The sequence below is a fragment of the Phocoena sinus genome, chromosome 12, assembly GCF_008692025.1.
Source record: "Phocoena sinus isolate mPhoSin1 chromosome 12, mPhoSin1.pri, whole genome shotgun sequence".
Taxonomy (NCBI): Eukaryota; Metazoa; Chordata; class Mammalia; order Artiodactyla; family Phocoenidae; genus Phocoena; species Phocoena sinus.
Window position 1 is genome coordinate 88,304,401 of NC_045774.1, and position 13,296 is coordinate 88,317,696.

The following is a 13,296-nucleotide window of genomic DNA, read 5'->3' on the forward strand; positions in this document are numbered from 1 at the left end:
AAACTGAGAGTTTGACAACTTGCTGATTTTATCTATTGATGTTGAAATGGGAAATCACTATAATATCTGAGCAGAGCAATTTTGCAATATTTATCAATACTATAAATGTATATACTTCTTGACCTAGCTTTCCCACCACATGTGTCTCATCCACATGATGAGTAATATAGGTGCAAGATTATACATGGCATCATTGGCTCTTTGAGCAAAAGAGTAAACACAGAGGTAGAAATGACTGTGTAATACTCCCAGTACTGATTTAACAATCTATGAGATATATGATAAAGGGAAAAGAAAGGAAGGCATGCAATAATGTAGAATTGTATATGTAATAGGCTACCTTTTGATTCTTTATATTCTGCATGGGATCATCTCTCTTAAAGTCTTTTTTTTTATGTTCTTTGTCTCGGTGTACTGAAATTTCACTATATTGAAACTTTTGAGGATTATATTCTTCTTAAAAAATTGAAATATCATTGAAATATTATATTAGTTTCAGGTGTACAACATAATGATTCTATATTTGTATATATTGTGAAATGATCACCACAGAAAGTTTAGTTAACATTCATCACGACACATAGTTACATTTTTTTCTTGTGATGAGATATTTTAAGATTTACTCTTAACAATTTTCAAATGTACAGTACAGTACCATAAATTATAGTAACCATGTACATTACATTCCCAGGACTTACTTATTTTACAGCTGGAAATTTGTACCTTCTGACCACTATGCCCCATTTCACCCATCCCCCAACCCCCATTTCTGGCAATCACAAATCTGGTTTCATTTTTATTTTTTTTTAGATTTTTTCTTTTAGATTCCACATATAAGTAAGATTATACTGTATTTGTCTTTCTCTGTCTGACTTATTTCACTTAGCATAATGCCTTGAGGTCCATTCATGTTGTTGCAAATGGCAAGATTCCACTTTTTTATGGCTGAACAATATTTTTATATATTTATATATATATAATCTCATTTTATTTATATATATATGCATATATATATATATATATATATATATATATATATATATATGCCACACCTTCTTTATCCATTCATCCATTGATGGACACTTAGGTAGCTTCCATGTCTCGGCTGTTGTAAATAATGTTGTAGTGAACATGGGGTGCAGATATCTTTCTGACTTAGTGTTTTTATTTCCTTTGAATAAAAACCCAGAAGTAGAATTGCTAGATTATACGGTAATTTTATTTTTGATTTTCTTTGAGGAAACTCCATACTGTTTTTCATAGTGGCTGCACCAATTTACATCCCCATGGTTGTATTCTTTTTCATATCTTGTCGATATCTCTTGATAAACCCTTTTATTTGGAAGCATGCCTTTCAATTTTTAGGTAGTCTCTGTATTATGTCACTAAGAATTTTTTTCTGTTTTATGTTTCTGTACCCCTAAGTCCAAAATTTTGATATTGCATCTCCAAAATTGATTCTTTCATTTCCTCATAATCTCTTATTTATTTTCCATTATTTTATTTTTTTTATTTTCTACTGTATTCCCCATTTAATATCTCAAAACTAGTGTTGAATTTTTGTTTTATTATATTTGTAATTGTCTAGAGAATTTTCAGTTGTCTAAATTGTACATTTTCATGATATTCTCTTGTTTTATATAAATAAAATAACTTTTCTTATGTCTATAAGACTATTATAGCTTTGATTTGTTTTAATTTTCTTCTGTTCCATTCAGTATCTCAGTTTTCTGTAAGTTGAACGATGTTTCGTTCTTTCTCACTTGGAGTCTTTCTGCCAACTTCAGGTGACTCTATTTAGAGGCGAAGACATAAAAAGATTCCCTTTCTCCAAAGAATAAACCTTGAAAATTATTTATTTGTGGGCCTGAGGGAGGTGAGTGAAGAGTCAGTATAATACCCGAATTTGTGATTTGGGAGGGAAGCTGTGTTACTAATCTCCCTGTTTCCAGAACCCATCTCAGTACCACATTCTTGGATATCTTTAAGTTCTGAGCATCTCAAGATTGTCTAGGTAAATGACTTTGTTTTTCATAAACATGCCTTCTAATTAGACTTTTATGTTTTTTCTGTTCCCATTCTGCTAATTTAGTCCCCACGCCTCCACCATCTTTTCAGCTTCTCAAAATTTGTTTTCTCCCCTCTAGTTATCTCACTGAATTAAAGTTTTGTTTTATTTTATTAATTAATTTATTTATTTTGTTACCTCCTTTTAGAAGTCTGGGGAGGAGGAGGCAAAAATATCTCAGTTAAATCCAAATATTTAATCAGATATATCATTATGGAAAGCTTTGTAAATTGGACAATTTACAAAAAATAGATGCATTCCTAGAAAAAATACTAGTTGGTAAACTGATTCAATAATAAGTATAAAATCTGAATAATTCTACAAGCTCTAAAGTAATTGAGTAAAATAGTTTTTAAAAAAATCTTTTCACGGGCTTCCCTGGTGGCACAGTGGTTGAGAATCTGCCTGCTAATGCAGGGGACACGGGTTCGAGCCCTGGTCTGGGAGGATCCCACATGCTGTGGAACAACTGGGCCTGTGAGCCACAACTACTGAGCCTGCGCGTCTGAAGCCTGTGCTCCACAACAAGAGAGGCCGCGACAGTGAGAGGCCCACGCACTGCGATGAAGAGTGGCCCCCGCTTGCCACAGCTAGAGAAAGCCCTTGCACAGAAACGAAGACCCAACACAGCAAAAATAAATAAAATAAATGAATAAACGCCTACTCCCAACATCTAATAAACAACAAAAAAAAAGACTAAAAAAAAAATCTTTTCACAATGAAGAATACACAAAAAACAGGGTCTTTTATCCAACTTCTCCCAAATATTGGATAAACAGTTAAATGTAATACTATTTTCTTGAGAAAATAAAGGAATTCATTGTACCAGGCTGACATAACTATATTATAGTTATTTTCTCTCAACACACTGAAGATATGATTTTTTTTGACATCATTAATTTACTTCTCTTTCTTGTGCCTGATCTTCTGATAATCCTATCCATTGATTATTTTATTACTAATATAGTAATAATATTTTATAATCTTAAGAATACAAGCAGTCAAGTTACACTGGTAAGGCTGAAAATAGTTTGAAACATTCTGCATGGCTTCCTAGTTTCTTCCTTTTTTTCCCAGAGTGATAGGTGAGATTTCTAAATGAGGTCTGCACACAGCAGGGAGATTTCAGCTTGTGAACCCTCTCTATTTATAATTCATCTGTACTTTGCATAATTTAGATGATATTTTGCAAGAAGTCATGTCTCACGAATCGTAGGTTTGTAAATTAGAAACAATTCTAAAATAAGGCTATCAGTTAGAGGGTTTTGTAGATAAATACTATCTCCCTAAGAAATATTTTAGTCTCCTTTATAGGAGGTTTAGTTATATGCACAAGGAGATTGTATCAGGTTCCCCATGTTCTTTCGTTACCTGGAAATGTTACATCCACTAATGAAAGATAAGAAGTGCTCAGCTAGACTACATTAACTCCTTTCTCCCCACAATTCTAGTATTTCCATTTGGGTTTTTGCTTTTTTTCACAGTTTCCAAACCTCTCATTCCATAATTCCAAATCTGTTTACCAGTTATATTCATCTTTTCCTATAGATACTTCAACACATTTACCACAGATATTGTACAGTCTTAGTATAATTCTAAGTCTGGGTTATCTGTGTGTCTGCTTTTATATGTCACATTATTTTGCTTTTTAGCAATTTCATTCTTTATTGTGTCACAGATATTATCTTTAACATCAGAGCATGAAGTAGCTGCATTATATATGTATATGTATAAATGTGTTTATGTATGTCTATACCTACGTATACACACACACACACACACACACACACACACACACACTTATATTCCCTGACTTTCTGCCTTCTTGTTAGGAACCTAGGATAAGGTACTGACCATTTTTCTATTATAAATATTTTAAAGAATTTTTCCAAATTTCTTTTTAAATTGTTCCCTGTACAACTACAATAGATAAAGAGCAAACATTTTTTGTGTAAAATGTATTGTTTATCATTATTACATTATTTTTATAAATATTAATTGGAAGTTTATTTGGCATTTGACTGTTTTTTAAATAGCATGGTCTGGAAACTGTGTCTTATTCTCTTGCTGTATTTCTTAGTCCATTTTTTAAATGAGAGGGTTGGGCCTTATTCTGTTTTAGGTCTCTTTAAAATCTAATATTCTACAAACGTAGGAGCTTATTTTGTGTAGGTGTTGTCAAATTACATTTATCAAGTAATGTGACAACTGCCTTTAATAATTCAATGTGAATTCAAGTGTGTGAAAGGTTATTTAATGTTTTATCTCTTTGTAAGGATCGGAAGGTGAAAATCGTGAAGTGGTTACTGGCAGCTACTTCTTTCTCGCTTGCAGCTGCATGGAAGGTGCTGTCAGTCTGAACCGATCCGAAGCCCTTGGTCATGTGTGTTGGTCCCTACGTGAAGGAACAAGGAAGGTGAGGTACATTTCTGTAGTAGCTTCTTATTGCCCCTTTAACTCATAATTGTCTGAAAAATGCTGGAAATGTGAAGCTTGCAAATTCAATGTTCGAGATGTGCATAGCTTAAATATAACTTCATAAACAAATTCTCAACAATATACTTGGAAATCTTTTTACTTCTTATATTTATAATATAGAGAGGTAGTAAAGAGTTTTAAGAATCACTTTATTCCTAGTCTTCTGTCTCTTATTTATGTTATAACTTACAGACTGATTTAAAGACAGTCAAACACAGATGTGATAATGCCACTTTTTTGTTTAAAGATTGTAAATAACTATCCTTGTCTTTGGAATGTAGTTAAATCTCTGGAAGATTTCTAGTCTCTGGTCAGTCTTACCACTAACTGTGGGACTTAAGGCAAAGATACAAAGAATGGCCCTCTTTTTCCCAATCTTACGTCTACCGTGTACAAAATAGATATTTCCAAACAACACAACAGGAAAAAATATAGAATTTTAATTTTAAGTAGATAAGGAACTTCTTGTCAAAATATTAAGGAGTTTTCCAAAACGTTTAGAGAGTTATCCTAATATTTGTAACCTCTCTTGTCTGGACACAACCTAATTTGGTCATTTTATATAAATAAAAACCAAATTGTAATTTTCTGTTTGGTGTATCATTCATACAAAATTTTCAGTAAAGATTTGTAAGCTCTTTTCATTATGTATAAATCCATTAATATTGAGCAACTTTATAAAAAATAATGCAAGTATTTTTGTACATAAAATACAACCATCTAGAGAGGCATTACAAATACAGGCAAACAGACGTCAAACTCTTCAGAACTTTTAATTTCACGTATGCCCTCAAGTATATTTTTCATTATGTTTTTAAAATTCATGAATATATGTATTAAGCTTAATATACTTTTACACATATGTATTTAGCTAAGTACAGATACACAACTATGCACATAGATGATTAAGTTTTTATCTTTAAGAAACATTTGACTTATCAGCATATTAAAAAAACAATATATATTATATTAATTTAAATAAGTAACTGTTTTAGGAAACAAGCAAATCACATATTATCTTATATACATATTTCTATTTCTCTGTATTCTTTTAAAATAATTACCAACTTTAAATAAAGTAATGAACATTTGCTGTTTTAGACTTAATAGAAAACACAGAGAGAGCAATCCAATAATTTTTAGCTATTTTATTTTTTCATGAGCACACATTTTATAACACTTTATCAACTTTTTTGTTAGGCAAAATAAACATAAATATACCTATATAAACATAAATATAGTTAATGACATGTGCACATTTTAATTTCCATTCTATAAGAAAAATGGTAATTTAAAACTATATTTAGAGATCAATATTTGTTTATTTTTCTTACTTAAAAATTATTAAGGTATCCAAAGATAATTTATTAATTCAATTTAGTATCAGCGTAAGGTCTTCCAAAGATTTGGAAATTGCAATTTACAATATCATGTTAAGTTCTTATAATTTGCAGTATCATCAATAAAACACTCCAGTACATCAGTGTAGTAGAGTCAGTGAAAATGAATTAGATTAAACAGTTTAAATTATATTCATTATTAAAATTTCAAAAAATAAATACAATTTCAATTATGTCAAATTCATATTTTTATAATTATAAACAATCTGGGGAAACAATAATAGAACACCTTTTTAAAAGTTAAATTGTTCTAATTTGCCTAAGGAGTCTTTTAGTTATTGGGAAATTACATAAGATTTATTTTTAATATAAATAAACCTCTGTGTTCACATATTTAAAAAAAATCAGGACTTCTGAGTTCATGCCGGAACTCTAAGCGCCTAGGGCTCTATTCATAGAAAAGACTAATTAAGTTACCTGCACACACAGGTACACTTTTTCTGCTTTGTTAAATTTCTGGCAAAGGGAAAACACAAATATAACACAGTTAAACATTTTCTTCTCCTTGTATTTTTGACTGTGTGAACAATAGTCCTAGAATGTACATATAATTATAGAAAATTATTTATGATCAATTAATTTAAAATTTTCCTAAGGAAAAACAAGGAAGAAACAGCAAAAAAGAAGAAGTGGGGGCTTCCCTGGTGGCGCAGTGGTTGAGAATCCGTCTGCCGATGCAGGGGACACGGGCTCGTGCCCCGGTCCGGGAAGATCCCACATGCCGCGGAGCGGCTGGGCCAGTGAGCCATGGCCGCTGAGCCTGCGCGTCTGGAGCCTGTGCTCCGCAACGGGAGAGGCCACAACAGTGAGAGGCCGGCAGACAGGAAAAAAAAAAAAAAAAAAAAAAATTGAATAAAAAAAAAGAAGAAGTGAAGGAAAGCTAGCTTCAGACAGATATACAGTCATGATTGTTAAAAGTTAACTATCTTCAGGACTTCCCTGGTGGTCCAGTGATAATGAATCTACTTTCCAGTGCAGGGGGCCTGGGTTCAATCCCTGGTCAGTGAACTAAAATCCCACATTCCGTGAGGAAAATAATCCCACACACCACAACTACTGAGCTCGTGCACCTCAACAAGACAGCCCATGTGCCGCAAACTACAGAGCTCATGCGACCTGGAACCCACATGCCACAACTAGAGAGAAGTCCACATGCCACAATGAAGAGCCCACACCACAAATAAAGATCCTGCATGACTCAGCGAAGATCCTGCATGCTGCAACTAAGACCTGACACATTCCTGTGCATTAAACACTAATCTCTCTATTAGACATGGGAGACACAGCTCCCGAGACCTTTTCCCTTTTTGTTCTAATGCATCTGTCAAGTGAACAATCTTGTTCATGTCAGAATTCCCCCAGAGTGACCACTGCAATTGCAGGTTGTCCTTGAGAAATTATAACAATGAGAGATGTTCATGACTTACAACAGGAAGGGGGGATTGTTTGTGCTAAGGCCAGAGACACCAGAAGGACCCCAGAAAACATATCAGGCATCTGTGCAGTGGTACATCTCCAGAACCTGCCAGAGAAGCTGGTCCCAGCTCAGGGCCAACAAAAGTGTTCACAAGACTTTGAAAAGGTGACTCAAGGAATATTCTGTTCACGGAATGTAGGCTGATGTGACCATCTGAAATCATCACTCATTTACGTCATGTAGATGATGATGTTACAGGACCTAACCATACTCTTACAGATTCCCCAGAGGAAGTGATGTTGACAGAGAGAGATTACATCTCTTTAGATCCAATTGGAATACATAATCAAAAAATTCCTAAAATGTACCTGTATGTACCTATGTTACTGTCATAGTAGGAGAGAAGAAAATCCAGTGGCCTCAGAGCAGGGTACTGTTTGCAGTCTAGAGTACTGAGCTTTGATAATGAGACTATTTTAATTGGATCCTTGCAGAATGTTGTGTTTGTTCACTGTTGACCCTCCAAAAGACCACCAAACAATTCTGTTAAGGGCATAATTAGCAAACACAGAAGGCCTAGCCTACTCACAGAGGAAAACACTTGCAAACTCAGGAATAACTCAGTGTACACCACACATCTCGTTGGTCAGTCTCTTACTTAATTTTCTCCAGTACTGTTCCACTAGCTCATGCCAGTACTTAAAAACATACATGTGTATTGTTTCAGCAGAGTTGAGTTCCATCTCTCTCTTATTGCAATGGTCATGAATAGAGTTTTTCTTGCCTGTTTAACTTTGTCCCGTGCAATTTTTACTTGATTAATACTTTTCTAAGAATCCAGGTTTCTGCATATTATGATAAAGAAAAGTCACTCAGTCCTATCCCTGAACTCTCTTTGCATATCTATTTAGTTAACAAGGGCCAAAAAATGGTAAAATATGTGTCATATATTAGGCCTTAGAGTTTCTCCCCATTAGATCCCTTTGCTGAGTGACTTTACTAATATAATGTGGAAATGACAAAATAATTTATAGAAACGTACAAGATATTCCATGAAATGATAGCAAATTTAAATAAAGTTGTTTACTTGCATATGAAAAACATTTTTTCAAAAGTATGTTGTAAATATTATACATGTAGCTTCTATCCAGCAGAAGTTAATTTTTTGTAGTAATATTCTGTAATATATATGCATCAGTAGTAATGAATTTCCAGAAAAAGGAGTTCTGGAAGTTTTGTTTTCCCTCTATTCTCCTTGTAAAGGAAAGATCATCCACAGGCTAGATTTAGAATTTTATTACATTTCTGCCTCAAATAAAAACTTTTAATATTAAGAATAAAATAAAATATCATTCCATTTTTGTGTATTTTTAATGATGGCATTTTGTACAATGACACAAGTTAATAATTGATTATAATATAATTATTAATTACAAATATCATAATACAATTATAATTGCTAATGTAACTTTTATTATATGTAGTATTATGTATAACCACTGAGTTTTCCAGGGTAATTTATATTTGTAGTTATAGGTTTTACTCCAATCATAGGTATACATGAGTAGATCTCAACCTTTTTTTGCTCAAAATGCTCATTGAAAATCTGATGAAAGCTGGAAACAGTTACCTCACGATAGCTTATGTACACACAAGCACACTGTTTTTCATAAAATTTCAGAGGGTTAATGGACTCCTTTTAAGTAGATTCCTTGATTTTTTATATTGAAAAACCGAAAAATCTTTCCCCTACATGTGCAAGATTGATTCAACTCAGTAAGTATCCACTGATAGAATTTACTGTCTTATAAGTTTTTCTGAGAGATCTCTTCTTATCTCTAAATTTAATTATAGAAAACTAAAACTCTAGTAGAAGACTAGGCTATGAATAAATAAGAAACCCCATTGAAATACCAAGTTAAATATTTCTTAGTGCCAGCAACTACTTAATGGTTTTTAGATACAGTAAATAATTGCAGTAAAGAATTCACCACCATCAGGATATGACGAAAGCATTTAACAAAGCTTTAAATGCAATTTAGATGTTCATATCACAATTTTTAGACAAAGGATAGTGTGTTTTTTGGTACATAGTTAAGGAAATTAGACACATTTTCATTTGGTTCTTTCAGCTTTTCTTAAATCCTAGTAATAAATTATTTTGAAAATAAACCAAAAAGGAAGGGATATAATTATAAGAAATACTAGTTTGCTATAGTCTGAATTCTGCACTATTATTTTTTGTTGTTAAAACATTGTTTTGTCATGATTTTTTTGTGTATTAGTGACCTAGATTTCTAATAACTAAATATACGATGATTCTTTAGTGTATGGCATTTTTCTCTCCAGCATAAAATAGCAAATTATGAAGTTTTTTTGTGTTTTTCAGTATAAATCAAAAATTAAGCATACATGAAGCCTCACAGATTCTAAGCTTTGAGCGTGATTAGCTGGTAATATCTACTTTTTTTTCTTGTGTTTGTTGAATCATCCCAGACTATATTGAAAACATGCAAACAAACAAAATCTCTGTATTTACCCAGTACCTGGGAAGCATTGCTCTTTTCCAAGTTTTCATGGGCTAACTGGATGTATCTGTATACTCTTGACCAGACCAGGACACAAGAAAAACAATCAAACAGGAAAGATGGGGCAGCTGTTACAGGTGGGGCAGTGAGTGTCAGAGCTGCGGTAACAGACACAGGGTTAGAGTGTGAGTCACAGGAAGTAGATAACCAGCCAAAGTGGCTCTCTCTTGAGGGATCACACTGGACAGTGCAGCCTGGGTCTCGTCTACTTATTTGAAAACCCATATAATTTCCTCTCTACAAGCAGACTGTACATACAGTTTAACAGGACTGTGCATACTACAGTACAATAATACTAATACCTCACAAAATAAAAAAAACGTATACCAAGAAATCAAGAAAACATATTGTGTGTATGTGTACAGAACATAAGCCAAATTAGATTTTAGAATAAGACTAATTAAATTATATTGCTTTTAGAATTAAAGCAAATCAACTAAGAGGACTTCCAAGGTAAATGGGATAATGGAAGAAGATAATGGAAAATTTAAATATAAATCCAAATTTTCCAATACAATCTCTACAAGACAGTACAGAAAAACAGGGAGAAAAAACACAACCATTAATTACTGGTGTTTATGTATATGTTACTTATGAGTAATTGAAGTTTTAGTGCTTTGTGTTTGCTAGTTGTGTTGAAAGTGAAGAATTTACATATTGTATTTTTATATAGTATATTAGAAGAATTGGCAAAATTTGAATAAAGCTTACAGGTTACAAAATATAGTATTAAAATCAAAGTTAATTTCTTAACTTTGATAATACTACTGAAGTAATGAAAAAGTATATCCTTGTTTTTATAAGAATACACATTAAAGTAATTGAGGATAAAATGCAATACAATCACAAATTTCAGAAAATAAAATTAATAATATGAATATATATGTATGTACAGATGTATATAAACATATATTACATATATACATATGTATATAATGTACACATAGATACATACGGAGAGAGAGAATAATAAAATAGTGTCATTAAATGCTAATATCTGGTGTTTTATATGTAAGAGCTTATTTAACTTTGTAAGCCAATTATAACAATTTTCCTTTAATTTAAGAAACTTTACAGCAAATATACTCTGCATGTAGGAATGATTAGACACTCAGTAAGGGATAAAGATTTTCTGAAGTACAAACACATACAGAAAGCATGTAAATTCAATTATAATACTTTAGTCATTGATTAAGTGTAAATAGTTTTTGAAAAACACCTCGTCTGTCCATGTCAAAGACCTGTTCTCCTTCCTAGTGGAGTTAGAATTCTTAATTGACTTCAGCTCCAAATAGAAAAATGGAAAAACAGATTCTCATCTAATGCTTACCCAACAGAGACTAGATATCTATAAATAATTAATTTGTCATTAAAGGATCACACTGCAAAACCAAATTCCTAATTGTGTTGCTACTGATAGGAAATAACTTAATGGACTTTAAAAAAAAAATAAAGAAAACATGGAAATATTCAGAGGAATTTTTTTTTTAAGTTATCAAAGTTCTACTGTGTTTTGAACTCTCTTCTGAGAGCTAGGAAAGGATATGCTTGAGTTTAAGCATTCCATAAGATGTGCACTTCTCTGGTGACAAGGTTTGCCTAATTCTTTCAAGTAAATCTATTGGGCATATCTGTGTAAGATCTCTAAAAATAGTTAAAGTGGTAATTTTGTTAAGAATAGATATAATTATGACTTCCATGCAAATATAAAATAAAGTGTTAAAATTTTACTTAATTAATTTTTCATAAGGGATGCAATAAAATGTTACAGTCAGTTCAAAGGCAGATCCAAATACCTCACTCAAGGAGAAAAAACTATTTAGTGGTAAAGGAAACAGGTTTTCCATGGATATGGTTCTCAATATAATGCTATTTCTACCATAACAGTTAACAGTTTAACAATGTCTATAAAAATTTGACTAAAATAAAAGCTTAAAAAATGTCTACAACTTTATAGTGGATATTGATTTATTTAACTTTTTACAATTTATGTATTACTGTTATAATTTGAGAATGAAATGAATTTGACTGTTGAGAACAATTTTAATATAAATTAAAAGTGAATATATTTTATCCTTGCTAAAAGAACACATGAATTTAATACATAGGGAAAATAAAAAATTCAAACAGAAATAATTGTAATATTTTAGTATATAATAGACAATTACAAAATTCTTATTTTTTATAGATATGTGCAAATGGATGTAGTTGGTTGATTAAAGAAGATGATAAGGGATATTGGTGCCTATGTACTTCCACATGGTTTTGCAAAATGTATCTGGAAAACACAACTGACTATGAAGGAAGTAGGTGTCAACAAGCTATTTATGAAGAGGAAATTAATATATCCAGGTATTTTATTCATCATTTCAACAAAGAATATCACCTATTTATCAAAATATTATAATTATGCTGATAAGCCATAATTGAAATATTTAATAATATTTAATAGTATTTATTTTTGTTTAAAATTGTATTCATGCATCAAACATATGTAGTTATTATATGTTATGTAATGTGTATTATATATTATAAATAACAATAGAACAAAAATGAGGGTGATAAAGAATAGGCTTATATAGAAATAATTTTATCATATTAAAATTAAGTTTGTATCTGTGGGAAATTAAATCTGTGACAGATTCTGATATGTTAAGATGTATATGGTAATCTGCAGAGCAACTATTAAGAAAATAACTAAAACAGTACAGTAAAATAGCATTACAGGTATTAAAATTTTGCCCTCAAAAATATTTTCTTAATACAGAAGGAAGTGGTATCAGAAGAATAGAGGTTTAAAAAAAGACATAAAATGTCTGCAAAACAAAAAAGGAAATGGCAGACATAATTCCAACTATATCAATAATAACATTACAATCAAGTGGATTAAAAATCCAATGAAAAGGAGAGATTTTTCAGGCAAGATAATTTCTAGATATATACAAGTGTATACTGTCTATAAGAGACATACTCTACATTTAAATGTACAAACAGATTGAAAGTAAAATGTTGAGAAAAGATATATTGTTCAAACAACAACCATAGAAAGTTGGAATTTCTATATTAATATCAAAACAATAGACTCTAAAGAAAAGATGTTCACTAGAGAAAAGGAACAACATTTTATAATGATAAAAGAGTCAATCCATCAGAATATGTAGCAATTATAAACATATGCACCTAACAACAGAGACCCAAAATGCATGAAATAAAAACTGACTGAATTGAAGGGAGAAATAGCCAATTCAACAAGAATAGCTGAAGACTCCATTTCTGCACTTTCAGTGGTGGACACAACACTTGGCAGGAGAACATCAAGTCTACAGAACATTGGAATGACATTAT

General features: G+C 31.6%; 1 protein-coding gene across 1 annotated transcript in view; it reads left to right on the forward strand.

Moving 5' to 3' along the window:
• The window catches only part of EYS (eyes shut homolog), a 1,696,347-nt gene that overhangs the window by 132,262 nt on the left and 1,550,789 nt on the right, over positions 1 to 13,296 (forward strand). Inside the window, 2 exon segments of the mRNA XM_032651890.1 lie at positions 4,345 to 4,484; positions 12,140 to 12,303. Of these exon segments, the coding sequence (XP_032507781.1) occupies positions 4,345 to 4,484; positions 12,140 to 12,303 (304 nt within the window).